At 41.0% G+C, this 26,691-nt stretch overlaps 1 protein-coding gene across 1 annotated transcript in view; it reads left to right on the top strand.

Moving 5' to 3' along the window:
* Positions 1 to 14,815, top strand: part of tgfb2 (transforming growth factor, beta 2) — a 55,283-nt gene extending 40,468 nt beyond the window's left edge. The window contains exons 3-7 of the mRNA XM_042490908.2: positions 2,076 to 2,208; positions 2,292 to 2,402; positions 4,658 to 4,838; positions 10,129 to 10,282; positions 10,396 to 14,815. Coding sequence (XP_042346842.1) covers positions 2,076 to 2,208; positions 2,292 to 2,402; positions 4,658 to 4,838; positions 10,129 to 10,282; positions 10,396 to 10,554 — 738 coding nt within the window. The 3' untranslated portion in view covers positions 10,555 to 14,815. The remainder of the gene's footprint in view (positions 1 to 2,075; positions 2,209 to 2,291; positions 2,403 to 4,657; positions 4,839 to 10,128; positions 10,283 to 10,395) is intronic.
* Positions 14,816 to 26,691: the final 11,876 nt, after the last annotated feature.

Below are 26,691 nucleotides of genomic sequence, written 5' to 3'. Positions count from 1 at the left end.
AGAAGAAGGCTTTGTAGAGGAACAGCTCCCACTCCGAGTCAGGCCAGCCTCACCGTGATACCGACACTTCTCCCTCTTTTCGTCCGGCACTTTCAGTTTCGTTTCTTCCCTCCGGCCCGACCAGCTTGTTGGCATACTCTGTCGGTGGGGACCTTTTCGGGGTCTGCTGCATTCAGTCCAAGCCCCACACAACTTTTACTGATGCTGATAAGTGCCACTCTATCGAAGAAAAGTCGTGCTTCAGCAGAAGGAGCCATGGTGTTGAAAAACCATTGCTGAATGAGCCTTAATCATATCTCATCCACTTTTTTCTCTCGCAAGCGGAGATTAGACAGATGAAGACTTGGAAGAGAAACAGCTCTCAGCCCAAGTTGGGTCAGCCTCTCCCTGATACCTGCTCTCGTCCCTCTCTTTGTCTGGTGGCTTCGGTTTCATTTCTCCCCTCTGGTCTGATTTGCCATTTGGCACACGCCACTGGTGGAGATCCTCTTGCGGTCTGCAGCATTCAGTCCAAACCCCACACAACTTCTTCGGATGTTGATAAGTGCCTCTCTATCGTAGAGAAGTTGTGCGTCAGCACAAAAATAGACAAAATATAGAAAAAAAGTAGCAAGGATTTGTGGGGCTACCAGCTCCTGCATCTACATGTGCTGCCATCATCATAGCAGAAAGGGGCTTTTCCAACATTATGATTGAAGTATGATGGCCATTCTCATGCTCAATTGTGTCTCATAAGTTGTTGCAGCATTTTTAGTGTTGATACCATATGGATTTGGTGCTAAATTTAAAAAAAAAATTAACTACTGGAGAATTTATGGCCAAAACCCCTTCAAAATACCACATTCATTCTAATGTTGTTAGACATTTAAGAACAGGAAATCTAAGACATGAAATAGTGCAGAAACACAAAAGTCTTAGAAGGACCTTTCAGGTTACAAAGAGACAGTCCACCAAAGGCTCAAAGTGAAAAATCATCCAGAGAGTTTTACAGTAAAATCTCTTTGTTAGCCCTCATCCCACCACATCATAAAACTCTTTTATGAGCAGCTTCTTTTCTCCATCTACTGTTTGAGTGTGAGCTTCAGAGTCTCGACTGTCAGGTTTCCCACAGTTGTCCTCACAGCACATCTCAGTGCGAGCAGCAGGAGTAGTGTTTTACACATTAGGCAGAGATGAGCCAACATAAACACATGGTTCTGAAGGACAGCAGAATAACACAAGTCTGTCGAGCATCTGGTTACAGTCCCAGTGCTCCACCCAGACCTGGCCAATCAATCAGAGAGAAAAGAGCAGACTGCTAGAGCTCAACCTACTGCTCAAACAACTGTCCTCCAGAGCTACTGCAGCTGCCTTCCGCTGTCTTCTTTGTTGATGTATTGTTTGTTATTTTATCATAACTGCATGTATTTGACCTAAGCTATGCTTAACCTTTTTAAATACAGGTAAACCTAACTGACAAGATTTTGGACACTATGCTGGAATTTTCTGAATGTGGCTGCATCAATAGATGCGTCAGATATTTGTGTGACGTTTGTGATACCTTTATCCTGAAGGCAGTGTATGCTGAAATGTTGGTAATAATTCAATTAATATGTTTGCATTGGAGTTAGGATTGTGCTCCTTCTCCAATTTTAACTTTAGCGTTAGCTAACAGATGCAATTTACAGACAAGATACTTCACCTAATGGCAAACAGCAACAAACACATTTTGATGATTTACAACAGTTTAAAAACATACAAAAGCTGTGATACTTACATTTTAATAGAAAGAAAATGCCAATACTTAACGTTACTTACATTTATAATAAAATTTGCACCATTCATTCACAGCATATAGTGCACTATTTCTGCAATAGGGAACAGTTTGGAGCACAATCTGGGTCACAGTCTTCTTATCCAGTTTGACAACCTGAAGCATCTTTGAACAATTATTTAGTGCAACCTATGTAGCATCATTTCCAACTGTCAAAATGAATCAAACTGGAGACTTTCTGGTTAATAGCACTAAAATATATTTTCAATTCCCCGATCAAGTTTTCAATTAAACAGCTTTCATTCCTCTGTTCTGTACACAGATTTTAGGACACAAAGACCTGACGTCTCCAACACAGCGATATATTGACAGCAAGGTGGTGCGAACACAAACAGAGGGAGAATGGCTGTCCTTCGACGTGACAGAGGCAGTAAGTGAGTGGCTGAACCACAGAGGTGAGTACGTTTCCTTCCATTCCTGTTCCTCATCATTTAATACATGTGTTACATCGTTGCATCACCTTGTTGTTTCTCCACAGACAGAAACAGTGGATTCAAGATCAGCCTGCACTGCCCGTGCTGCACGTTTGTACCATCCAATAACTACATTATTCCTAACAAGAGTGAGGAGCTGGAGGCACGGTTTGCAGGTTATTTGATTCAGAAATTTGTTGAGGCATGTTCAAGGAAATGTATGCTGTTATTCCATATTAGATTTATGTCAGCAAATCCTATGAAAAGACCAAGACCTACAATGTGTGACGACATCTCTTAATACTGTCTAAGACCCCTACCCTGTTGTGAATAAACACCAGGAAGGTGTAGCCATTTCAGGTACCTGCAGCAAGGCAGGTTTCCATTGCAGATTTGCACAAAAAAATATTTTCAAAATGTCAATAAAACACAATATAGAGATGACTGCATTTCCACTGAGTGATGTTCTGCAATTTCTCCTCTGGCGATAACTTTCCAACATTGGCAGCTTTATTTCTATGCAGAATATTATTATTATTATTTCTTGCAGCCACCGCACTAGCCGTCATTATTTCCAATCCAAGGCCACGTAGGCGTGTTATGGAGCCATAATGAAGCACCTTATATGTGAGAACAGCCACATATGAGGGATTTCTGGGAGGGGATAGCCCACGACTTCACAAAGGAATTGTGGATTCAAAACTTCCGGATGATCCGCTCAACTTTTGAAAAGTTACGTGATGCAATAACACCTCTTGTAGCTGCATCATGAGGGAGCCAATTCCTACTGACAAACACATAGCCATAGCATTATGGGACTTTTACCAAATATGGCTCTCTGAATCACCTGAAATACCACCTCATGTGAGCATTAAAAAAAATGTGATAAATGGAAGTTTTTTCAAAATTGACGTTTCCATTCTCATGATGAGAGTTAATGGAAATCTGCCTACAGACTGTAGACAGATTAAATGTACCCACTGTCACAACATCCAATGTTTTTTGGTGTTCCTGGTCTGATGTAGCACAATGCATTCTGGTAGTTGGAGATTTTCTACCTCTTGAGTAAAAGTGAATGCTGCAGCCCTTTTCCTCTGTTTTCTCTGGTCATGCAGCACCAGTTCTCAGCACCAATTGTGTAAGCATTGAAATCGCTTTACTGCATAGACAGCCCAGCAATGAAATACTTCTTTAAGGATTTAAATATTTTATGTAAGTGTTTCTTCCACACAAGTTTATTTGGGCTACTCCTCTGCATTGTAGCTACGTGAATTTCAAACAGATTTTTAAAATATCGGAGATGGGCACTCACCGGTAGAGCAGGCGCCACATGAACAAAGACGGTTTCCTTTCCGCAGCAGCCAAAGGTTTGACTCAAGCCTTGGCCCTTTGTTGTATGTCATCCCTTTCTATCCCCCATCATGAATCTGTTCTGTTGATTAAAAGCCAAAAGCCCAAATTATAATGTAAAAAATGAATGAATAAAATCTTGGGAGGTATCTCAACAATCTGATGTCATTCTCAACATGTTTTGAACATGTCCTCAAAATGTCTCTACAATTTCTTATTTATTTCCTCTAGTTGTGTGCCCTGAGCTTTTGCCTGTCTTGCCCAGCAGCTTAGCATGCTGATGCTAACAGAATAGTTGTGATACACCCTCACAGTCTCTGGCCTGGCTGTAGACTCTTAGGATTACAGCTGTTCTGAATGGCCAAACACCAGGGTGGGCAGAAAACACTGCCATAATGCAGAGGGATAACAGTGCAGGGTTTTAGGGGCCATTTGGATGGTAATGGTTCTTAAAACATGAAAGTTTTGTTGCAGGTTGGCCTTTTGTTCACATGACAACAGCGTTTTGGAGGCCTAAAAATGCAAACTTTTGAAACTGGATTCCATAGTGTAATCTTCTGAAAACGCTACCCCTTTCATTACTATTAACTATAAATGTGCAGAGAACAGTGAAAAACGTGACATCACAGCTGCAGTTCACACATGCCCGTGGTGTTCTTCTATGGTGCTTAACTACAAAGTTACACCACCAACTTCTGGCATGGTATGCATACCACAGCATTTTTGGTTGTTTTTGTATCACTAGAAATGCATCGTCCTTCCATGCTTAGGCCTGGCGCGCACGTCTCTGTTGTGCTGCATTTTTCTAACAGTTTTTTAACAAGCATAAAAATGTAAACATTTCCAATTTTTGGCCCAGGCAGCCAGTCAAATGAAGCAAGAGATGCTGTTAGATGTGGTAGAAACATGACGAGTGCGAAAATTAATGTTAGCAGTTTTTAATTACTAGTTAAACTCTGAAAAGCACTTCCTTCAAAGCATGTTAATGCCTTTAGACTCCATACTCGACTGACCTGCAAATGTTGTTCAGAATACGTACAATACAATATTTTGATCTATAAACACAATCACTTGTGTGCAGGTATCGATGACAGCTTTGTCCATGGCAGTGACCTGAAGGTTTTTAAGAAGCGGCGGCACAGCACGCGGGCTCCACACCTTCTCCTCATGCTGCTGCCTTCGTACCGGCTAGAGTCCCAGTCCCAGTCCCAGTACCCACACCATCGCTCCAAGAGAGCCCTGGATGCTGCCTACTGCTCCAGGTACTAACCTGACATTTACACTCTTACTATCATCGCGCACGCACACATCTGGAGGGACTCTCCCCTCTGTTAGTTCTCCTCATACATGTTGACCTGGAACCTCCCTCAGGTGTCAGCTGACCTGACATACATACTACAGCGTTTTCGGTTGTTTTTGCAGATCCATGTACACAAGGATAATTTTCACAATGTTACCAAAGAAAATGCAAAGGAAAGACAGCCTCTTTAAGATTTTGAATCGTGCTATTTGAATGGAATTGATGTCAGAAGGACAGTTTGTGTCTAAAGGCATAAAGCTCTCCATGGAAAGCCATAGTAATGACATTCCTATGTGTGTTGACGTTAATGAAGGGATATTGAGTCTATTTCATGTGGGGTTGTGTGTATATTATACAACAGATGTCAGCCATAATGCTCCCAGTTTGGAGAAGCAGGCCAGAGTCAGACATTGAAGCTAAGCAATGTAGCCAATGCACTGCAGTGGGCTTGAATAATAGACTGGCACTTTTCCAAATGCTTTGAAAACTGCAGTCATCAAGCCTCTCCTAAACAAGAGCAGCCTGGATGCCACTGTACTGAACAACCATCAGCCGATTTCAAACTTACCATTTTTCAGTAAAGTTATCAAAAAATTGTCCACCAGCAACTTAGCAGCTTTTTAAAACTAAACAATTGCTATGATAACTTCCAGGTTTTCGGTCCCATCACAGCACTGAGACTGCACTCATAAAGGTAATAAATGACATCCGCCTTAACACTGATTCCGGCAAAGTCTCTATTTTAGTGCTCCTGGATCTAAGTGCTGCCTTTGACACAGTGGAACACACAATTTTATTAGACACTAGAAAACTGGGTCGGACTCTCTGGTACTGTCCTGAAATGGTTCAAGTCATATCTTCATGACAGGAAGTACTTTGTCTCAATAGGAAACTGTAAGTCAGAGAAGATGACTATGTCATGTGCAGTCCCACAGGGATCCATTTTGGCACCCCTCTTGTTTAATCTCTATATGCTCCCATTAGGCCAGATTATGCAAAATACCAAAGTAGCCTACCACAATCATGCAGATGACACACAGATATACATATCACTTTCACCAGGTCATTATGAACCTTTAGAACGTCTGTGTCACTGTATTGAGCAAATCAATGATTGGATGCATCAAAATTTTCTCCAACTCAATAGAGATAAGACCGATATCATTATCTATGGGTCACGGAAAGAACAGCAGTGTCCACTCTCACCTTGAATCCCTCTCTCTCAGTCAAGCAAAAAACCTTGGTGTTATCCTGCACTGTGATTTAAATTTCCACAGTCACATCAAATCAGTAACTTCATCTGCCTACTGTCATTTAAAAAACATTGCCAGAGTCAGAGATGAGAGATCTTGAAAGGCTCACCCATGCCTTTATTTCTAGTAGCACAGATTACCGCAACGGTCTGTTTGTAGGCCATTCAAAACAAGCTGTTCGGCAACTTAAGCTTATTCAGCATGCTGCTGCGAGAGTCCTGACAAAAACTCGGAAATATGACCACATAACTCCAGTTCTAAAATCCTTACACTGGCTACCTGTCACTCAGAAAATTGATTTTAAAATCTCACTTCTTGTCTACAAATCAATCTGTGGCTCAGCGGCAAAATATATCTCTGACATGCTTGTGACATATGAACCCTCAAGGATCCTCAGAACATCAACGGCCGGCCTACTGAGCGTCCCAAGAGTCAGAACTAAACATGGTGAAGCAGCATTTTGTTATTATGCTGCAAAAACCCGGATTTTACAGAGCACTCCAGCAGATATTTTACCAGCACCATGTGATTTCATTGTTGACAGTTTTAACAATAAATTAAAGACAACACTGGACACAGTGGCCCCACTTCAATTGAAGACTGTTAAAACAAAACCTACACCGCCCTGGAGAAATATGAACATCAAAAAGCTGAAGAGAAACTGCAGGAGTGCTGAGAGGAGATGGCGAAAGTCAAAGTTAACAGTTCACTACGAAATATTCCGTGAACACCTCAAAACCTACAATAACACTGTCAAACAGGCAAGAATTTCTCACTTTCAAAAATTAATCAACGACCATAAAACCAACCCAAAATTCCTCTTCTCCACAATCGACCTTTTAACAAACGCAAATTTTAATAGACCCTCCAAGATACCAAGTGACGCCCTTTGTGAGGATTTTGCAGACCACTTCAGAAGTAAAATCAATGACATCAGATCGAGTCTTTTACCGCATCAGATTTTAAGTGTCTACTCACCCGGATCATTGATTTTACCGGAGGAAACACTGGAGAGTTTTTCCCTGGTAGATGCGAGGACACTTGGTCGAGTTTTCTCCCAAGTAAAGCCCACAACCTGCCTCTTAGACCCAATTCCCACTCCATTTTTTAAAACGTTTCATGCATTCTTTGAGGAACAATTGATATACATGGTGAATTGCTCTCTTCAGACGGGTGTCTTCCCCACCTCCTTTAAAACGGCGGTGGTGAAACCCCTTCTGAAGAAGAGCAATTTAGATCCCAACATTTTTAATAATTATCGACCTGTATCGAACTTACCATTCTTAAGTAAAATCTTGGAAAAACTTGTGTTTAACCAAGTAAATGACTTTTTAACCACAAATAACATTTTAGAGAGGTGTCAGTCTGGTTTTAGGATGAATCACAGTACCGAGACGGCCCTTGTAAAGATTTTAAATGACATCAGGCTCAACTTAGATAACCATAAAATCACTGTCTTGGTACTACTGGATCTAACCGCCGCCTTCGATACAGTAGACCATCACATTTTATTAAATAGACTGAGGAACCTGGTCGGCCTCTCTGGTACTGTTCTGAACTGGTTTCACTCCTACCTCACAGATCGACACTTCTTTGTAAGTATGGATACATGTTCCTCAGGAATCCATGAGATAAAGTGTGGGGTTCCCCAAGGGTCAATTTTAGGCCCAACTCTTTTTAATCTGTACATGCTTCCCCTTGGGGACGTCATCAGGAGTCACGGCATCAGCTTTCATAGTTATGCTGACGATACTCAACTGTACATCGCTGTGTCTCCTGATGACACAGGGCCTATTGATGCCCTTTTTAACTGCATTTCAGACATAAAGTCATGGATGACAGCAAATTTCCTACAGCTCAACCAGGACAAAACAGAGGTTTTAGTCATCGGTCCTGAAGGCCAGAAAGAGAGACTTTTACCAAAGTTACAGGCTTTTAGAACATCACAATCTGTAACAAATCTGGGTGTGATTTTTGACTCTGAGCTTACTTTTATCCCACACATCAAAAACACAACAAAATTGGTTTTATCATCTAAAGAACATAGCCAGAGTCCGCCCGTTTCTCTCTCAGGCCAGCACGGAGGTACTGATGCATGCTTTTATCTCTTGTCGTCTAGATTATTGTAATGCCCTGCTCTCTGGTCTTCCCAAAAGAGCATTTCCAATTTACAACTATTGCAGAACTTCGGCATACGAGTGCTGACGAGGACCAGAGGCGGGAGCATATTACACGGTTTTAAAATCGCTTCATTGGCTCCCGGTGCGTTTCAGGATTGATTTTAAGGTTCTTTTACTTGTTTTAAGTGTCTCAAAGGTCTTGGGCCTTCTTACCTAACTGAGCTGCTTTTACCTTATCAACCCTCGCGGACCCTGAGGTCCTCCGGCACTGGCCTTTTAACCATACCACAAGTTAGCTCTAAAAGAAATGGGGAGGCGGCTTTCAGTTACTATGGCCCCCGTCTGTGGAACAGCCTGCTGGAGAACCTCAGGATCACAGACAGTGTTGAGGTTTTTAAAAAGAGGCTCAAGACCCATCTTTTCAATCAGGCTTTTAACTAACTAACTAACTATTTATTTATTTATTCTCCTTTTTTATTTTATCTTATCCCACTGTTTTAGTCTCCCATTTATTTATTTATCTAATTATTAGCGGTTATAACCTTTAATCTATTTTACTGTGCACTTGTATTCTTTGTCTTATTTTACTGTTTCAGTCCCTTACGTTCTTAGGTTTTATGTTCTTTACCTTATTTTATTGTGTTAGTTTTTAGCTCCAGTGTTTCCTCATCGGGGCCTACCGGACTGGGAGTGGTCTCTGGTCCACCATTGGGGGTGCTGTACCGTGGACTGTTTCGGCCCGGGTGGCTAGAGGGCTCGGCATCTTGGTGCGGGCACTCCTGTCCGCCCGGGTTGGGATGGTCTCTGTGGCGGCGCCCCGGCGGTGCTGGACCGTGACCTCTCTCAGTGAGGTTGGCCCCCAAAGGTAGCTTCTCCCTCGCCTCAGGTCTCAGTGCCTAGCCATGTCTCTTTAGTAACAATTGGTGTGTGTTGGTGTTTGTGTGCGTGTGTGTGGGTGGTAAGGGTGGATGTTCGGGTGCCTTTGCGAATATGTGTGGGAATATCTACATGATTGTGTGTGTGTTGTTGCATACGTATATGTGGGGGTGGGAGGGTCAGGCTGTCTGTATTTTTCTTGATTTTCATTGATGTTTTTCATTTCTGTTATTGTTTTTAATCTCTGTGAGGCACTTTGTGTTACTCTTTGTATGAAAAGTGCCATACAAATAAAGATTTGATTGATTGATTGAATAATCTCCCAGATGAGGTTCATCAAGACCAGACTCTGATTACTTTTAAGCTAACTTAAAACTAAAAACATTCCTTTTTCACACTGCCTACTCCACCTGCCTACTACCAATTTATTTTAAAATTTAATTTTAAATCATTTTAAATTATCTTTTTATCTTTGCACCTCTTATCTGCACTTTTTTTTTATTATTAATTTAGTAATTGATTACAACTTCTTTATCTTATCTCATTCTCTTTTAGTGTAAATCTATATCTTTTAATATGTCTTTATATTTTATTACTCTGTAAAGCACTTTGAATTGCCCTGTGTATGAAATGTGCTATACAAATAAAGCTGCCTTGCCTTGCCTTGCCTTGCCTAGATTAAGTAATGCAAAAATGTTGCTAATGCCAAAGACCATCTTTGAGCACAGACAGCGGTTATTACATCAGTTTTAGTGACGTCACAGTGTTTCATAGTCTCAGCAATTTACTTTGGTACAGTGTTATTATTACAGGAAGTGATAATGACCACATAAACAAGAATAACACCTGACTCTAAATGGAATTACCCTTCCACTCTTCCAATTCCTGACTCTTTACCATCTTCTCCAGCCTCCATCTGTAATGAACTACATACACCAAAGTCAGACTGGCTCAGAAAATTGGTTCCATCCATGATTCACCTCTGGCCCTCATCTCTTTGTAGGAACGTTCAGGATAATTGCTGTTTACGGTCCCTCTACATTGATTTTAAGAAGGATCTGGGCTGGAGGTGGATCCACGAGCCAAAGGGGTATGAGGCCAACTTCTGTGCCGGGGCCTGTCCGTATCTGTGGAGCGCCGACACCCAGCATTCCAAGGTACGGTATAAGGGACAGGGTCAAAGGTTGATAGGGTCAGTGAGTTGATCATGATGTTTGTTCTAGTTTACTTCAGTTCATATTCCCTTCATGGAATAATTGTTGTGTTTCAGGTGTTAGGCCTTTATAACACCATCAACCCTGAAGCGTCAGCATCACCCTGCTGCGTCTCCCAGGACCTGGAGCCCCTCACCATCCTCTACTACATTGGCAAGACCCCCAAAATAGAGCAGCTCTCCAACATGAAGGTCAAGTCCTGCAAGTGCAGCTAGAAGCCCTTACAAACCAGCACAAACACCCCCCCCCCTCTCTCTCTCTGTCTGTCTCTCTCTCTCTCTCTTTCTTTCTCTCTCCTTCCACACACACACACAAACAGACACACATACACAAAATAGATTTGGACATATATGCAGTCAAACTGTACTTTCTCTTACATGCACTATTAAACTCAGAGCAGTGTTTCCACACAGGCGCAGTCAGGAGTGGTGTGCTGCAGAATGGAGGTACAGACAGATCCAATGCTACAAGAAGTGTCATCATGATGCCACAAACATGACTTTGATACCAGTGCTGAGAAACACAAGTACGGTGTTGCATTGCAGTATTTGGGTGACATGTGTTAACACTGGTGATAAGCAGACTAGGGCCTGTGTGCAGAGATTTGTCTTCTCAGCTTGTTGTAGGATCTTATTACTATTGTTTTGGCACAGAAACTTCATTGGTAATTAGCTGCAAATATTTAAAGCTTTGGCCAGCTGTGGGGATTAGGAATTTAAATACTCATTATATTTGGCACCAAATCTGAGAAAATGCCTGAAAAGCCCTGTGAGACACAAAGCCAGAACAGCATGCTAGCTCCAACAAGTTGAAGATTTATAACGTTAGCCATGTGATGCTAACAGTTAGCCTTGTCAGTGATGCTGGGAGAAGTTTACCTCAATAGCTTTTTGTCAGAAAGGGATTTCTTGTTAAAAGTTAGGAAGTAGTGGTTTGTGTTAAAGTTTAAAAAAGAACCTGATATGCGATGGACTCTTACCAACACCCCAGTGTGGAGCAGAGCCTGTTCTCACTCAGAACTCATCAAATAATGCCGCTCTGTCAATGCTTTTGGTGTATGAGTGTGATGCCAAAAGCCACATTCTGCATCTAACCAAAACGCAGTTGGACAGCATCAGATGAGAAAGTGCTCGAACAGAAGTGGTGACGTTGTTATGATGCTGGTGGACACCGGGCACGTTCACGTGCAACACACAAAGGCAGTGTCACTTAAGAACAGCATCCCAGAGCGTAAACAGCTGATGCAGAAGGATACCTAAAGCATCATGAGTAGACGGGGAACATCACTGACAGAGCGGTACCATGAGTTGGAGTGTTGGATAAACAGAGAAAGAGAGCTGAGCAATGAGGGGCTGAACAAATCAATATGCTACACAAAGCTCTGCAATGAAGTAAGATATCACCCATTTAAAATAGTTCAAATTTCACAATAAAAAATTAACACTTTATTTATGATTTCGTCATTGTCAGTTCTCACACAAAAAAAAATTCCCAAAATTGAAAATGGAATAGCAACATAAACAAAAAATCTCTGAATTGCTTAATAATAAGGTCCCGTCCCAATTTGTTTGTTTGTCAATTTTGACTTGAGGAGCTTTTGGCTATCCATACATACATATTTTTATACCTATTAAATCTTGTTCTCCCGCAGGAGTGTAAGAGCAGTTATTTGGGGCTACACTGTGGTCTGCATGACATTGTGTGAATGTTCTGATGTGGCCAAATAAACAACATTAGGCAGCTACAAGGAAGAATGCCCCCACATTCAAGAATGTGCAGGGGAAAACCATGAAATAAAGCAGTGGAGGGTTTGACATGTTAATCACGGCTGTCTTTGAGTGAAATAGTACCATATTTGGCTCCTGGCAACAGTTTATGAAGCAGATTCAGTGGAATGGGATCCAGTTCATGACATGAGAAACTGGTTGATACCAAGCAGCAACTGTGTGTTGACTTCACTGAAGTGCCATAATATGCAAAACTACTAAGAGCAAGTAGAAATTGGTTTTAAAAAATCTGGCTAATATGAAATGTATTTTACAAAGAAGTCCCCAACTGATAAATCTCGTTTAAAAAAAAAAGAAAAAACATGCACAACAGAAATGCCAAAAATAAATTTGAGGCCACAAAACAACAGGTGAATGTTTGTCAAGTTATCTCTAACAGTGGTATCAAAGTCATGCAAAAGTGTGGATTGTTGTGACCCCACTGCATAGAACACATGCAGTATATGCTACACTTGCATAGATACACACGCGTACAGTGACACAGATATGGCTTTTGTACCGGTATGTCCCTTGCTGCATTTTGAAGGCCCTGTCAACATGCATCACCTCACGACTGTCACACCGAGACACAAGAGTAAGGCAAACACTGGAAGTATAAGTGATAAGTGTCTATATGTGAAACAAGTCCTGAAATCAATAACAGCCCCACCCCTGACACCCACCCCACCACAGTCACCCCACACCAGGTCCTCATTTATTTCTTTGTCTCTGTTTGTAGTGCTCTAAATCTCACCATTGTTTGTTTATTTAAGATGTTCATGGTTCTGGTTTAGCACCCTGCAAATTTTGACCCAGGTGGAGAGCTGGCTGTTGTCAACCTCAAACTGATGATATACATGTATCTGTATATTATCTAATCCATTTTGTAATTTACAAATGTTGGAATGTATTCATTTGGAAAGATACATGAGCCACCAAATGAGGAAAACAGGTACGTGACATGGGGGCTCCTTAATGGATAATTCCAGTTTATTATAACATTGATCCTCTTTTTGTAGTTGGTAGTCATTTCCATTAAACCCTTTGAAACCTGAACAAATTGGTTTGATTCTTTTCAAAAATCATAGTGAGAAGGAAACAAGCAACTGAATAAGAGACAAATCATCCAACAGTTAACTAAAAAGTTACAAGAAAACTACCTGAAAATAAGTAAAACAAAAGTAAAAAAAAAAAATGTGTGTTTATATTGTTTCTATTTTTTTTTTTATTATTTCCTATTTTTGGATAATTTCAATTAAAACTATTTTTAGGACATTTTCTTTTCACTTTTTAGTAATTTGCTGCAATTTCTCGTCAAATTAATCATTGCCTTTTACCCCCATGTGTTTCCAAAAGAAATCAAACTAATTTGTTCAGGATTTAAAGGGTCAAATAGCTTTAAAAATGCATCAACAACAGAGAGAAACTGTTGTCAATCCAGTTTTCAAAGGGTTAATATTAGAAAGCACAGATGAGGGAGCAACCAACAGTTACAGTGCTATGCTAGCTGTAGTTTTTGGATGCTATGTTTAGCTTTGTTAAAATCATGAAGGGTTTGAATTCTAATACCATAAGTAAGTGTCCTCTAAGTAGGAGATACTTATTTATGTTAGAATATAGATTATTATCGCAGAAATGTTATCAGAAAGACCGATGAAAGAATCCCTCCTGATTACATGGCCGCTCAGCTTTCCAGCCCGCCTGCCACATATTCAAATAAGACAAATAACTATCACCCTCACATTTTAATTTATGCACGTTTAACCATCAATTAACCCACTAAAATATGGAAAGAACATGCAAACTCCACACTGAAGTCAGCCAGCAGGTTGGAACCCATTACTGTCGTACCCAAGAGATAACTACAAAAATCAGACATGATTTGTAATAAACTGGAAATATCTCTTTAATGTAATGAACGCACAGATTCTTGCTGTCGTATCCAGAATAAGGTCAATGAACAGAGGTGTCCTTCAGGTCCCATTTACTGGCTGTACTTAGCAGTGATTGCTGTCAAACAATTGGAGGCTTTCCACACATACAGAAAACTCATAAGAATTACAGTGGTGTCATCTCATGCACTCAGCACAGACTCAGATTCAGTCCATACCAGTTGTCAAAGGTCTTGGCTCAGACATAAGAGTTGCTGTCTTTTGGTGAGTGATGATGGAGCTGAAGATTCTAGAAAGGATTAATAAATGACGTTATTAGGAAATGCATCCAACCATTAACAGCCATCTCTGTGGCTATGTGATAGTGCTTGATGGTGTCATTAGTGTGTCTTCTACCTGCCAACCAAAAACATTTCATCCATGAATTTGCAAATGCTCTCTCTGTCATGACCTTTTTGTTTTCAACAAATTGCACTGATGCTGTTTTAATTCTGCTCTTTTAAAGTACCTAGTTTCTGTAGTTAGCGAGACCTCCCCCTGTTATTGATTGAGTAGGTGAGATGTAGGTGAGCTGCCCCCGGCCCTTCCAGCGGTTAGTGCCAGTGGACTTACTGAGTAGCACAAAAAGAGAGCTACGCACCAACTTTGTCACAACAGAGCTGTTATTTTTTATATGTATTGTTGTTGTTTTGATGGTGATGATGATGATGATGATGATGATAATGATGATGATGATTTTGTGACCCACTATGCTGTATTGTAAGACAGTATTGTTGTGGTGCTCTAGTGGTAAATAAATTATTTAAGTTTCAAGGGAACTTGTTGTAATGTGTGTTCTTTCTGTTGCTGATGTGTTTGTGTGAGGTGATATTTAATCTGACTGCTGTCATCCCGTCCTCTCTGGAAACTTTAATCCCTCCTACACTTGTTGAGTTCTGGCAGTGAAAGCCACAAAGACAAATAAGAGGCTCATGTTTCCATCATTTTTGTAATGCACTTTTGCTCATAACATGATATGTGATCAAAGGATGATTTGACAGTCAAACGAAACAAATGGGATTCTGCAGCACTCGATACAAAAGGAGGGGCTGCAGATGCCAGAGCCAAACTGTGATTTAATAATGTGGGTATGGCCTCCAGCAGGCACACATAATATGTCAATCCTCAGCATAAACACAGGAAAATATGATTTTATGTTTTCGTGTCGGCAATAGCCGTGGCCAGAGGCATTATGTTTTTGGGTTGTCAGTCTGTCCCATTCTCGTAGATGCTATAGATATAGATATAGATATAGATATAGATGTTGAGGGACGTTCATCAAATTTGGCACAAATGTTCACTTTGGACTCAATGAACTCAATGAACTTATTAGATTTTAGTAGTCAAAGGTCAAGGTCAGCCATGACCGTCTTATTCTCATGAACGCTGTATCTCAAGAATGCCTTTCGACAATAAAAAATATATATAAAACATACAAACATAAAACGATCTTCACTTGGTCTCAACAATAAACTGTCTAGATTTTGGTGGTCATAGGTTCAAGATCAAGGTCATTGTGACCTTGTCATTCTTTCGAACACAACATCCTAATAACATCTTGAACCTTTTTTTTTTATTTTATTTTATTTATTGCAAGACAAACAATACAAACAAAGACCAAGACATATGACAACACAGGATAGATAACATATAAGCTGAGGGTTTTGCAGATTTTACAGTTAAATAAAACAAAAAAAGTTTTTTTTGTGTGTGTATGAGATATGTGTGTAAGTGTGTAAGTGTTTGTGTGCGTGAGTATGTGTCTGCATGTAAATTTTCTTTGTGAGAGGGACACTGAATGTTCAGAGTGGTAATAGAAGGACAGGCAAAAGATTTAGGAAGATCAAGAAAAGAAAGCTTGTTGTGTTTTTCTAGATATTGGAAATGGTTGGCTATCAGGGTGGTGAAAAAAATCATAAGTAGTGATTATGGGAAGTGGGAATGAAGTTGTCAAAATTTTTGTTTGTTGTGACAATAGTTTGTTGTAGGTCACGATTGTAAAAAGGTGATGAATGATTGCCAGATAGGGTTGTGATTATTGTCAGAGGACTTTGTATTTTCTGAGATGTAGTCAGTGATCAGGTTTTTCCAGTGTGTGATGTGTATGGAGCTCCATGATTTCCAGTTCATGAGGATCGTTTTCCTGGCGCTAGTTAGCGCCACGAGAAGTAAACGGCTGTGTGTGTTGTCCAGTTTTAATGAAGATAGGTCTCCTAACAAACACAGGGTGGGGGAGAGTGGGATGCAGCGGCTCATGATTTGGGATAAAATGTCTGTGATGTTTTTCCATGTGTTTTTCCATGTGTCCAGGTGTTGGACAAGCGTGCAGTGCCAGGTTGCATGAATGTAACTATCTATACAGTTTTGTGAGCAGTGTGAACAGTTTCCAGATGAAACTGTCCAGTTAGATGAGTTCTATGAATGATTTTGTACTGTATAAGTTACAAGTTGGAGTGTTTTGTCATGAAGTATATGTTTTGGCAGATTTGGGACCGGAAGTCGGCATCGGAAACAATGGAGAGATCCCATTTTTTTGAGGGTATGGAGAGTGTTGTGTCGGCCTGTAATATTAATTTGTTAATATTTGAAAGAAGTTTTTTGTGGAGGAGATATTAATGGGTGTAGAAGCTGAAAGGGGGAAGGTCTAAGTTTATATTCTTGTTTTTTTATTTCTTGTTCTTCTTTTTATTAATTGCTTGTTCTATGTCTAATCATGTGTTATCTGAGTGAGTGGGATGGGTCCATTTATAGATGTATTGAAGTTGATTTGCCAATGAATAATGGTGGAAATTTAGTGCATTAAGTTCGCCTAATATTTTTGGTTTTCTGAACTGTGGCCAGTTTAATTCTTGGGGGTTTATTTTTCCAGTGATATTTGTTGATGGATGAATGGAGAGAGTTAAACCAGGTGAGAGGTGGGTGAGTGGGGATCACTGAGAGCAGGTAGTTGATTTTGGGGAGGATTGTCATCTTAACTGTTGCTATTCTGCCTAAAATGGACAGTGGGAGGTTCATCCATCATTGAAGATCATTGTTTATGGTTTTGAGGAGAGGAGTAAAGTTAAGATTCATCAACTCTGACAACCTGGAGGAAATGTGGATGCCTAAATAAGTGTAAGATTTGTGCAGAAGGGGGTTCAGTGTTGTAAGGGCTGTCACATCCAGACTGTTCATGTTTAGTAGGAGTAGAGAGGATTTGTTCCAGTTTATTGAGTAGTCCGAGATGTTGGAATATGAGTTGATGACTTTAATTACCTCTTGAAGTGATGGTTGTGAATTCCGAATAAAGAGCAATATATCATCTGCATAGAGACTGATTTTATGGTGCATGTTGGGGCTTTGGATTCCAGTTATGAGTGGGTTCTGGCAGATAGCTGTTGCGAAGGGTTCGATGAAGATGGTGAACAGAGAGGGAGACAGTGGACATCCTTGCCTGGTCCCCCTGTGCAGAGTGAAACTTTGTGAGGTTGGTCCGTTAGTATTGACCGTTGCTGTAGGTCAAGTGTATTGTGTTTTAACCCAGCTGATAAATGATTCCTCAAAGCCAAATCTGTGGAGGGTGTTCATGAGGAATGACCAGTTTACTCTGTTGAAGGCTTTTTCTGCATCTAAGGTGACTATGATGGATTTATGATGATGTGTGCCTGAGTGGTGCATTAGATTGAACAGACTTCGTGTGGTCTGGGTGAATTATGGATGGAATAATCTTTTCTAATCTATTGGAGAGTGCTTTGGTGATGATTTTTAAGTCAACATTGAGGAGTGAGATGGATGTGTTTTTTTGTTCTGTGGAGAATTGGGGTAGATCTAGCCTGGTGAGAAATGATCTGGTGTCTTCTTCCTTTGGGTTGTTATCTGAGGAGTAAAGGTTGGCATAGAATTCTCTGAATATTTGATTTATTTCATCAGGAGAGTTCTTTGGCTTCCTGTTCTTGATGGTGGAGATGGTTGAATTTTCCTTATTTCGTTTGATTTGGTTTGCGAGGTGTTTACCAGATTTGTTATTGTGGTGAAAGTTTTCTTGACGGAGTCTGCTGATTAGAAAATTTGTTTTCTTATTCAAGATTTCATTTATCTGTAGTTTATATTGTCTTAACTTCTTCTCATTTTCTTCTGGTGGGTTGGCTGCATTGGTGATTTTCTTTCAGGAGGGGTGTGTTGAAACGCCATCTGGTGACGGGTTTGTGTGGTCTTGGTAGGTTCCATTTGAATGATACTTGGGCATGGTCACTGATGATGATGGGTGGATTTGGTGAACAGAAATATTTGGGATTATTGAGTTACTGGTGAGGAAGAAAATGATACGTGAATATGAATGATAAACTGGTGGAAAAAAAGAAAACTCTTGCAGTTGGATGCTGTAGGTGCCACCCATCGCCAAGACCAAAATCTCTCATGAACTGGATTATTATTTCTATGGATTTCCAGGTGCGTTTATTGTTGGATATGTTGGATCTGTCTATTGATGGGTCTATTACTGTGTTAAAATCACCGCCGATTATTATTGGCAAGTCAGAAAAATTTGATATGGATGAGAAGAAGTTATGAAAAAAGGAAGGGTCATCTGTGTTTGGGCCATATAAATTACTAATTATCAGTGGGCTATGGTTGATTGATATGTTAATGATGATAAAACATCCTTCTGGGCCTGTGATTGTTGTGTTATGGATGAATGATATTGATTTGCTGATTAAAATACAAACTCCTCTTTGTTTCTTATTGTAATGAGATGAAAATGAGTGAGTAAACTGGAAAGATTCCAACTTAATATAGTCAGATTCTGAGAGGTGTGTTTCTTGTAGTAAACAAATATCTGCCTGGAGTGAGGTGAGGTGATTAAATAATTTACTTTCCTTTGCCTGGGTACCCATACTATGGGCAGTCCATGTAACAGATTTTATGGCTGACATACTGGGGTATTGTTAATAATGAAAGAGAAATTCATAATGCTCAGTGAGTGTCTGTGAGTGAGTGTGGACATATGCAGGTGGGTGTGTGTGCGTGAGTATGTATGGGTCTGTGTAAGGGGGACTTGCATGGCTAAATCTGTATGAACAAAACAAGACAAAACAAAAGCAGGAAGGTTTACACACATAAAACCAGGAAGCAAAACAAAAACACTGAACAAAAAAGGGAATACACTTGGTGTGCCACATATCAGAGAGCATGCTAGCTCTGTGGAGCGAGATGTAGGTGCATTAATGTTTATGTTGTGTGCGTAATGAGTAATTTCGCCCTTCGGAGATCGATAAAGTATTTCTGATTTTGATTCTGCACCTCAAGCTTGGTTTGTAATACCACCATTTAGTGCCAATGCAGGAAGTAGGGGTTGTAGATATCTATTTGGTTGATGGGTGAGTAACATGTCCGACCTTATTGCAGGAGTCTGGAGTTCGTGTCCCTTACAGTTCTGCACATGACATGAGTTTTTTTATTACCAGTAACCAGAATGTTTTTCTTAACCTTAACCAAGTGTGTCAGATGCAGAAAGACAAAGGCAGGTAGATCATGTTGGGCTGTGTTTATCTCTCACTAATCCGTGATGCTGACGCTATGACAGAGGAATGGGTGGAGTGAGGAGAAATGGGAGTGCGAGCAGCATTAACAGAGTGTGGGAGGTTTTTGTCAGCTCTGGAATGAGGATTTCCACTAGGCTCTGTATGAGGGATTAGGTCTGCATCATGGACCAATGATAAATAAAGAGCGTGTGGTCCCAGCTCTGTGTGGTTCCTGTGCAGGGGAGAGGACCAGAGGAGAGCCTGGCACCGGCTCCCAGTCGTAATCTGGACCTCCACGAATTATATATCAGATGGAAACTATTGCAGTGTGTCATCATCTGGGTCACTGGTGATCCTGTTGAGCAGAGCAGAGCTGCACAATCACACACACACACACACACACACACACACATACACACACAGAGTTGCTGATCTAGGTCAGACAGGAACACAGTTTGATGATATATCAGCCTATTACCAGTCAGTCAACATGATAAGATGTTTAAACTTATCCTGTAAGAAACATGATGTGGGTGCATAGTTACATTCAGTGTTTTGCAAGCTAAGCTACCAATTCATCTACATGAATTGAAGCTTCACGACACTGAAACTGTCCATCAAAGAAATGTAGCGAGCTAAACTACACTTACATGTAGTCCCCTGCTGTACTTTCTGCACACACACGACTATGTAGCCAATTCAGACGCCAACACCATCATTAAGTTTCCTGGCATCACAGCTGTGGTGGGCCTGATCACAGAAAACAATGAAAAGGTCTACCTGAAAGAAGTAGAGGACCTGACGCACTGATGTCAGGACAACAACCTACTACCTATTATACGGCTTTCCCACCAAAATTAGCGCTTGCGTGGTTTTACAAACACAGGTAAACCCGCCAAAATCTGCATTCCCACTGCCACTGAACACCGCACGAGTCTGCCGTTCTCTCAGCCCTTGTGTGTGTTTGGAGGTTGTTTTTTGGTATGTCCATGCAACATTACAGACAGGCAGGTAAAAAGTAGACAGCAGCAGGAACAGAGGTCTTTGAAAACTTTTCAGTGGTTTCCTCTCTTTATACATCTCTTACTTATTCAGTCTCTCTTTCAAATTCAGTGCATCTGAATTTGCATCAGTGTTTAAGTGCTGTTTAGGAGGAGTGTCATTAGTGAAGGCACATCGTTACATCTGTTCAGGAGCTGAAATTGGCAATTTCGCGCAGGTGTTGCATTTGCATCAATGCCGATCGGAGCCAGAGGCGATAAAGACCTGTGTCTACTGCAGAGTGATTTGACCAGGGTGTGAATACACTACGTACACATTCTGAAACACAGCACGTCCAAACACTGGTAAAATTGAGCTTAAAATTAGTTTTCTGAGCTAACTATAAGATCCCCTTCATCTTAATATCACATCTTATTTCAAGAAGTCTTACAACGCAAATTTTCACAAATGTTTTTTTTCCTGATTTTTGAAGTAGCATTTTTTCCAATGCTGTCTCAGTGGTGAGAGAGGCCAGGAAGAGACTGTTTCACCTTAAACAGGCAGAAATGTCAGGTATCCCCTCAAATACTGAGGAATTTCCACCCTTGCACAATCAAGAGTATTCTGATGGACAAAATCACTTCCCAGTAAACAGTGAACAGTGAAACAGCACCACACAGGCCCTGCAAAGTGTGGTTCAGTAGGCTAAACATACAGTATGCTCCAAGTGCTGCTGGAGGAAGATGAGGGGAAACCTAACTGACTCCAACCACCCTAATAACAACCTTTTCTCCCTGTTGACGTTAGGAAGAAGTAATGGATAGCATTGAAATGGCTCATTTCACCCTCGGGATTCCAAATGAGTTGATTGCCTTTATTCTATTTAAATACTTATTTAAATACTACTATGTGCAAACTGAAGAAGGTGATGGAATTTAAATAGAATTTACAGGAATTCTAGATTTCTAGAATATACAGTAATATACTGTAAGAGCACTGAAAGATTTTGTAACTAAAGTAGAAAGGCCAGGAATCATACAGTTTTATTTCATCACCGAGCTCATACAGACATTTTGTCGATAAAAATGATTTAGAGGCACTGTTTTCATTTATTACGAGCTGTGAACAATAGATCAAACAGAAATATATTGTCCACAGTTTGAGAATGAGTCATGCAGTAGCTCCACCACTGCTGAGCAGTTCCCCTCCTCTCGATCCTGCTCCAATTATCTGCAGGAAACAGTATGGCATCTTAAATGCTTCAAGGAAGTCTTTAATCTGAGAACATCAGAGGAACATACGACTGCATAACTCACTGACATAAGGCATGGCTTTACTCAGTTATGTTAGGGTGAAATAATACTGCACTAGACATTTACACAACACAGTGAAAGAATATCAATAAAAGAACTAAACTCACAGTAAAAACATAAAATACACAAAGACAGTAAGAGAGAGACTTTTGTAGAAAATCCAGCTGTATAATATGCTGTATAGTTTTTTGGTAAAGCTTTGTATAAATCTTTTTGCTTAAGGTTAGAGTAATGCCAATGTCTGGGAGGAGTGTGGCTACATGTGATGGGGTTAGAATAGAAAAGAAATCGTACATATGATCTTTTGTCCAACCACGCTGGAAATCAACAGGGTTTACAGTTGCTCTGAGCCAATTCTCTTTCCAAACTCATAAAATAGCCCCACTTTGACAGTGCTTCTTCGCTGCTGGACAGTGTCAGGTGAGGATATGGTCAGACAGCACCGATCGTAGTGTTATTATATGCTGGCCCTGAAACACCAAGCTGATGGTCAGCAGTCAGCCAATGTTGAGCTGTCAGTGAACGTGCGCTGCTCGTTGGTGAGGTGTGTCTTGAGCCAGTGGCTCATATCTGCAATAGTCTGCTTTTTTCCCATGGATTCAGCTTGTTGAATTGGTGAGGGCGACTGCAGACCCCATCAGTGAATGAAATCACTTTGATTGGCTGTTCAGCTTAGAGGACCAGAAGAGAAACAGAGGTGAGGAAAGTAGACAAACCTAAAGTTAAGAGGGATGAGTCCAAGACAAACTTGTTGTATAAGGTCAGATTGTTTTCCTTTAGCAGAAATGTGTCCTGATGGTTTGTGTTGCTGGTAAATATGTTTTGTTCTTTTAATACTGAACTGTGTTGTTAAAGTACTAACTGGCTAACTAGTATCAAGACGGCCTCCCTTTTAGAATGATGATTACAGGTGACTGCCGTCTACTGGTACCTATGGGGAGATGAATTTAGTATTTGCGGTATATGTATGTGCAACTTTTGGCTGAGACACCGCAATGTGAGGGGATGCAGCAGCAGGGAGCCTTCATCACCGCTAGTTCTCTTTTGTCAGTTTGGTGTTTCCTGGCCTTTGTGGCTAAACCTAACCCTGTTGACTACAGCTTTGTTGAAACATAAAGTTTTAACAAATCCACTACATGTGCAAATGTAAAATACACACACACACACACACACACAAATACACATTTATTGTATTCTGACTTCCAATATTACCTCCCCATGCCTAAACTTCCTCTTAGCTAAGCACTGATGTTTTCAAATGGGACTGTTTTAAACTGTACTTTGTGTAAAGAAGTGAAGTTTTCTTGCAGACAGAGACATGCTGCTCAGGACTGGAACTGAGCGTGGAGTCTAATGGTTATCTTTGGCTTCAATCTTGAATCCAATCAGATTCCTGAGGCTGGTGGAACACATTTTGACTCTCGTCTTGTGCACACTCTAAGCTCCTCAAATGTGACCTGAGAGGGCGAGGTGAGGTTGTGTTGAATGATGTAGAGAGCCAGTGAAGGGCCCTCTGTCCTCAGCTGTGCAGCAGCAGTCCCTGTGAAAGGCCTGCAGCAGAGGACGGTGCAGATTTTCAGGGTGAAAGGGCGCGCTGTCTCTGGGGAGAAAAGCGATTTGGAGATTTTGGTTACTCAGCTGCAGCTGGCGGCACACAATAACACAAAATCAGAGTGAGGTACTCAAAATGTGACATCAGCAGCCAGCAATGTGCTGGCTTCCATCAGCAGAGAGAATAATCTCAGAGGCTCGGCTTCTGACAGACAGTACATGTCTAACCGCGTAACGTGTGTGTTTGTGTGTTTGTATGCTCGCAGCCAAGGCATTCCATTGACAGCAATTTAACCGAACTCGATACCATCTCGGTCTGGTTCACTGTGCCTGCCCACCCCACTTCTGACTCCCCTCACCCTGCGTCTCATGTGGTGGCAGTAATAGCCTAGAAGACAGAGTGTTGTATCGCGTCTGTAATTACACAGGAAGGGCAGCTCTCTTTGAGCTCTGGATTAGCGACTCTCTTTGTGTTTCACTCAGAAAGGGGGCACAAAGGCAGCCAGAAGTATCGCTCACTACAAAGTAAGTCCACCCCCCGCCCCCTCTGTCTTTCCTCCCTGCTGCCTTCCTCTAAGGTTTGACAGGCGTCTTGGAGATATCATGATAGAGAAAGAGGCAGGAAGGCAGCCCTGGAGCCAGGGACATTCAATCCCTCCAGCACCAGTCTGCCTGTCTGTCTGAAGTCAACTTCACTTTATTATATTTAGACTTACACACAAAATACTTTGAGCGAAAGTGCTGTGGAAAGTTGAAAGAAAAGAGAAGAAAACATGTCAATAAGAATATGATAACAAAATAAGAACAATTTTGTACACATTTGTTTTTGTACGACACCAAAAACAACTATCAAATGGCCAGTAACTAGGGAGACACAGAAGTCTATATATACATGAATGCACGTATTTACAATCTAGTTTTTGTGAATTATATAAAAATGACTGTCCATAAAAACATTTTAACACACAGACACACACATATAGAGAGAAACGTCCCTCAATAAGCCGGCAGTGAGCTGTAGGTTACTTTTCTTGTTCTTTGTTCTTCGCTCTGAGCACAGGTTATTGTAGGCCATAACCAATGCCAACACTAAACAGTAGCCTACCGCTCCCAAACTCTGCACCTGCCACTCACTAGCTTCCAAGACTAACTGTCCGGTTGTCCTCCCAGGATAACAACTCATCCCTCCCTCACTGTCATTGGTAGCTGACATGACTGACAGGCTTGACATAAGCCATAGATTGTACAAAAAGATGGACAACATGACAGCTCCCCCAAAGTGTAACTTTTCAGTCTGGATCGCCCCCTGGTGTCTGTCTGCAGTATAGGTCATAAAGCCCTTGATGTTAGACATAGGACAAAGGTCAAACAAAAAACTGAGTTATTCAGTTCTATAAACAAGGGGGTTTTCCACCATGATTGACAGCTGTGACAGTCAATCCATGTGCTCACATTCAATGGCATTGCTCACAATTGGTCGAATTGTTTTTTTTGGCAGGAACTCCTCCACCACGGATATCACTACTGCACAGACTCCAGCTCTTTAATGACATCACCAGCCATTTCTCAGATATTTTAGCCTCACTTCAGCATAGCAGGGATAAGTGGAAGTGCGTCATCCATCTTTATATACAGTCTATGATCTAAGCAGACAACACATGCTTTCTTTACTGACCTCTTGATATCACAGTGCTTTATCAACAGTCATCTTATCTGAACTACTACCTGGACAAAAACAGATCTAACACTGGCAAAACTGACAATCGTTAAATTGTGAACACAGTCCGTTACAACATATAATTTTAGATGATTGCAGAAAGCTCTGTAGCAAACAACTGTTTATTATACTAACACTTTTTTTTTGCAAGATAATCTTCACAAATGAACCCTACTTTCAGGATTTTCTTGGCCCAAATACAATTGCCATATGTGAGAAGCCATTGTAAAGCTATAAATGAAGTACACCATAGTCACATTATTTAACATCACCACCACAACAAAGCTGTAAAGCTGTGTTTGGCATGATGACACTCTGTAGTCTTATTTAGCCACTTGTGAATAACCACCTTTTTAAAGACACATGAAATGTTCAGTGTTCACTAATGGCGTATTTACTGGCGTATTTCATATCCTAGAATAAAACGTGAAAGTCTACTCAGCTTGTGTTAACTGTAATGACTGTGGTCCTGGTTAAAAGATGCCAATGTTGACTGCCAGTTGGAATCAGAAAAGGAAACAGGAAGAGTGTCTGCTGTGTTGAAGTCTGATATTTTGTTGACCCATCTATTCACCCTACACAGACTTTGTCGCTCTAACATTACCTGACTCCCTCTTTTGTTTCTGACAAAGAAGAGTCATAATCCCCACGGCCATTAGAGGGCGCTGTCACTTCAACGTAAAAAGATATTTTTGGGGGGCTCTTAATGAAATAACTGCTTCTGTTGTTTTTCTTGGAAGAACAATCTCAAACACATAAACAAGAAGACAAAGGAGGGATAGAGGGGGCAGCCTGTAGCTCACCTGCTAGAGTGTCAGCCCATATGCCAAGGCCGGGTTCAAGCCTGTGGCCCTTTGCTAGTCATTCCCCCTCTCTCTCTCCCACATTTCCTGTCATTCTACAGCTGCCCTGTCAATAAAGGGAAAAATCCCCCCAAAAAATCATATAAAAGAGAGAAAAAAGGAAGGATAGAGGAAAATAAAAGAAAGAAGTGGAGTTCATTGTCAATTCTGAGACTAGTCAGAGGCTAAGCCATCACACAAACACAGACACAGGCACTTTCCCATACACATTGATCCAAACTGTGGATCAATATAGTTCTCTGTAAATGTGCGTTTATATCTTAATGCACTTTTACAGAGAACTACCACCGGTGGTGTAGTGGTAGATGATGAGGTGGGTGCACAACCCAGTAGATGGGTAGGTTGCAGAGAATGGAGTGGGTATATTGTCCTACATATCCCCATGGCTTTTTTGCTGATAGCTGGTAATACTGTAAACAGCCAGAAAGAGAGATGGGCATATCCTGTATACCTGCATATTCCCTCCACTACACCACTTACTACCACTACTTGTGTTGGGGGGCCGCTGTGGCTCAGAGGTAAAGGGGCATCCTCTAATCAGACAGTCAGTGGTTTGACCCCAAGCTCCTCCAGGCAACATACCGTATCATAGGACAAGATTCTGAACCCCAAATTGCTCCCGATGCTGCGTCAATGTGTGTTTGAATGGGTCAATGTGAGCGTAGTGTGAAAGCACTTTGAGTGGTCGAAAGACTAAAGAAACACTATATGTGCAGTAAATTTACCATTTTT

Source organism: Plectropomus leopardus, chromosome 11 (assembly GCF_026936395.1).
Source record: "Plectropomus leopardus strain MGB_pleo_1.0 chromosome 11, ASM2693639v1, whole genome shotgun sequence".
In the NCBI taxonomy this organism is placed as follows: domain Eukaryota; kingdom Metazoa; phylum Chordata; class Actinopteri; order Perciformes; family Serranidae; genus Plectropomus; species Plectropomus leopardus.
Note: the sequence above shows the minus strand (reverse complement) of the source record. Positions and strands in the feature narration are given on the sequence as shown.